The sequence below is a fragment of the Acanthisitta chloris genome, unplaced genomic scaffold (genome assembly GCF_000695815.1).
Source record: "Acanthisitta chloris isolate BGI_N310 unplaced genomic scaffold, ASM69581v1 Scaffold44313, whole genome shotgun sequence".
NCBI classification, from domain to species: Eukaryota; Metazoa; Chordata; class Aves; order Passeriformes; family Acanthisittidae; genus Acanthisitta; species Acanthisitta chloris.
This window is the reverse complement of record NW_008665075.1, coordinates 876-4,675: the sequence shown is the minus strand read 5'-3', so window position 1 is coordinate 4,675 and position 3,800 is coordinate 876. Positions and strand designations below refer to the sequence as shown.

Genomic DNA, 3,800 nt, shown 5'->3' with positions numbered 1-3,800 from the left:
TCCCGATTACTAGCCTTTCCTTACTGCTACTTGAGGAATGCGTTAAAGGCATTTTTAGAATTACATTTCAATACGCCTTATGGCTTTTTGACACAAATAAGGACTCTTGTGAGAGGTGGAGATAACTCAGGAGATCAGAGATACGTGGTATAATGATGGTAGAGATCTCCCGGCTTTTTTAACAGTGATCATCTGCAATGAAGTATTGGTAAAATTAACTCACACTCAGTTCAGACCCTTAAAATATTAGCCTTTCACTCACTTGCTTTTGAGAAGCAACTCAGTAGCAGTATGGTAACTTAACAGCTAGTGAAAATGAAGAATTTAAAGTACAGATGATGCATGTTTAAATTGTCATATAGATAACTGGCATTTAAGCCCTTCCCACCGAAGTCTTCTGCCAGTAAAAATCCTGTCTTTTTCAGGACTTAAGTATCCACAATCATAACTGTGACTGAAGTGTGAGCCTTCAGCTAGCAAGTCAGGCAGGAGACAATAGCACCTGTATAAACTTGTCTGGCAGTGGGAAGTTGTTTTAATTAAAGAAGTCTAAAATTCAGGACACCAGATCATAGTCTGAGACACAAACTGCACTTACAGAGCAGTCTACCTCACAAACTTGAGCCTTGCAGTGGAAATGCAGCATAAAGCTTCTTCAGAGAACTTGCACAATAAGTGCAAGACTTCTAAATAGCTGTAGAAATCAATGCTATTCTCTTTCAAGTTCCAAGTAAAAGTCTACTCAGTGTTGGTTTTCATGCTTCAGGCAAGTGTAAGTTTCCATTTCTCTTTTTCACTTTGCTTTGTACCTTGCTCTGTCTAAGCCTTGTTCTCATTTTGATTGTTTTAGAAATAAGGTTCACCAGCAACTGGAACAAAATGGCATCTGTGCTCCGAAGTGTCAAAGCAACAGTGGCCCAGCGGAAACACCAGCTCCTAGCTAACTGCGATGAGAATGAGAGCCCTGTGTCTGACAAGTTCAAGAGAAGGGCTTCTTTGAGTTTTCTCAATACCATCTGCATGTCTCTAAGGAAACGAGACCCATTAAAGCAAGTAGAGCTGAGTTTTCATGAAGTCCCAACTGGGGAAACTCTAGAAGCAAGACAGAGATGCCAGGCTCTTCCAACTATTAAAAGAACAGCAAAAAATGCTTTTGGAACAGGTTCCCCAGGTACTTTGCCTTTGCAGTGCAGCATGGATAGTTTGGTTTTTTGCTTTAACTTCACAACCAAGATTTCTAACTCTGTAGAGTGCTGTGTTCCATGAAGTCCAGTCTCATGCACTTGCTCAGCTTAATGGTTGTCTCATAGCTACAAACTGGTAAAATCTTTTCAATATCTTTTCCTAAAGTATACACAGGCAAATTATGGATCTGACAGAACAGGGAGTAAGATGAAAACATTATTTTATTATGAAAGAAATGCTTTTCCCCTACTGTATGTCTTCATGTATGGCAGAGCAGCCTTCACAAGGAGGAAGGTGGGTGAGATTGCCACTGCTTGCAAAGAGTTGGTTTTGAGAGATGTGTAGCACTATGGGTCTTTTTAATTTTTTTACTTATTCTCTGGTACCCATACTATTTGTTAGCATGTTCTTCATTATAGTCAATCTAAATTTAGACTGAGAAAATCTGCTACAAGGTGGCAGATTTGAGTTTGCACTTCCCTTTGTTGGAGACCTCAGAGTTTTAAGCACATCAGTTTTATGTAGGGAGCCTGGCTTTTCCCAGCATAAGAACAGCAGGAGCTCTGTTCCAATGCCTGCCCTGAAGTCCTTGACAAGCTTCAAGGATGGGAGAAGCAAATAATTCCTCCAATGCAAATGGGTACAGAGGGTTGAGAAGCATCAGACTAAACCTGATATGAGAATGAAAGCTAGGAATTCAGTTCGAAAGTTCCTTGTCTTTCTGGTTCCAAACTCTAGGCTAATTTAGCCTAACATGTCTAATGCTTCTTTCAGAAAATACAGAAGCCTTGCCAAAGCCCAGTTCACTCGATGGTGACCTTTCCAGCTGAATCCATCTGCAGAAGCTATGCAACCAGTTCTACCAAGAAAAGAAGTACCATGCCTCGAACCCTTTGCCATAAGAAGAGTGTTACTACAGCAGCCAGTTCCAAAGGCACCCCAAGATCCACTGAAAGGGTCTTGCTTGGGCCAATGAGGGTGTCAGAATGCACAGGATGGAGGGATTCCTCATCCTGGCTTGGTAAAAATGCTGTCTCTCTGTGGAGATCAAGAAGAGCAGCAGCACTGAAGAACCCTTATTCATCATCTGCTCCTGCCAGCAGAAAGATGTAAGTTATTCTTTTGTTAACCTTTTTCCCTTTTCTTTTTTTAATTATTGCGATTAGAGTATCTGTTAAGGCGATAGGCAAGGTATGCGGTTCGCTGTTCTCTTCTCCTGAAGGGGTGTGCTGTTTGAATAGCTAAGAAAGTAGTTCCAGGTACCTGTATAGATGAGGACTGAGCAACACATAAAGCTGAAATGTGAAATACCGTTCTGTGTCATGACAGAACTTGTTAAAAATCACCCATCCACTGGGGAAGTTTGCACTTAACTTTGCAGGTTTCTCAGAACCAGTGATCATCAGATACTAGAGGCATACCTGAGTTCTTTGCAGATGCCTTTCTGGTAAAGAAAAATGCTCTCTATGCATCTCACTCCTACTTATTTCCAAGTTTCCCAAAGTTGCTATTTGTATTGCAAAGACACCAAGAATAGCTTTGCTTATGCTGAGCTCTTTAGAGAGAGAGATATTCTTGGGTCAGATTTAACATAAATTAGATAAGGCTTGCGAGCTAATGAAATACTTCATGATGTGCTCACAGGTTTTTCTTTTGGTCAAAGTCACAAGAAATGTGAAAGCTGAAAGCTGAATCCAAGCCTCATTAATCTGAATCCTGTGTCTCAATTGGAAGATAGCTGTCTGGGGGATGAATGGAGATGAGAAGCAGTTGGCCAGTGGAATTAACAGTATGACTGCCACAGCCCTAAACTCCTCTGGGTAAAGCCTGGAGGTAACAAGAGTGATACTGCAGGGATAGAGACTTGAATAGTGTCACCTAGTCAGCCTGTCCTGTTTGATCTTTAGTAATGACCATTCCATTTGCAGAGAGTTTGACTGGGAGCTGGAACCGGTCTCCTCAGGGATTTGCCAGCTAAAGTGTATCTCCCAGGCACTTGATGATGCCATAAGGCAAGAGGAGAGGTAAATACTGTTAATTGTCCCTCAACTGTTAGCACAGGTTACCTCCCACCTGGACATTTCCAAATGCAGGCTAAGCGACCCCTGTAACTCAGGATGAGGAACAATTTCAGGACTTTCTCAGGTGTAATGTTGTAGATCCTTTCAAGATACCTAGGCAGATTAAATATGCAGCTGGACTTGCAACTTCTAAAAACTGTCAAATGCTCTTCTTGCCTTCAGGTTTCTTGCTGTGGGAGTCAGATTTTTCACAGCAAGAGCCTACCTTTGACCTTGTGTGAGAACAGTACCTCCCTGAAGTACCTCCTTGCCTCTGTCTAAAAGAGGCGTCAATCCAGGCTGCGGGAGGTGGGGAAATCCCAGTGCACTGACACAGTCATTGATGTCTGCACATGGACAAAAAATATCCTTGTACTGGGCAGCATTATGTTAACAGTCCATGGTACCTGGCTGCAGAAGCCTCTTACAAAACACCTTGGCTGATCCATGAGGTGGTAGACTTGAGGTGCTGTATTTGTGAAGGTTATATCATTCCGAATTAGATGTATTAAGAGAGTAAATACTAAAGGTCAGAAGTCTTGTCACAGGGCAATT

The 3,800-nt window shown here is 41.9% G+C and overlaps 1 protein-coding gene across 1 annotated transcript; it reads left to right on the top strand.

Annotated features, from left to right (window-relative positions):
• The first annotated feature begins 879 nt into the window (after nt 1-879).
• On the top strand, nt 880-3,213 carry FAM64A (family with sequence similarity 64, member A). Its single transcript, XM_009071578.1, is given in 3 exon segments — nt 880-1,171; nt 1,934-2,294; nt 3,114-3,213. Coding segments are annotated over 3 exon segments (753 nt in total).
• Nucleotides 3,214-3,800: the final 587 nt, after the last annotated feature.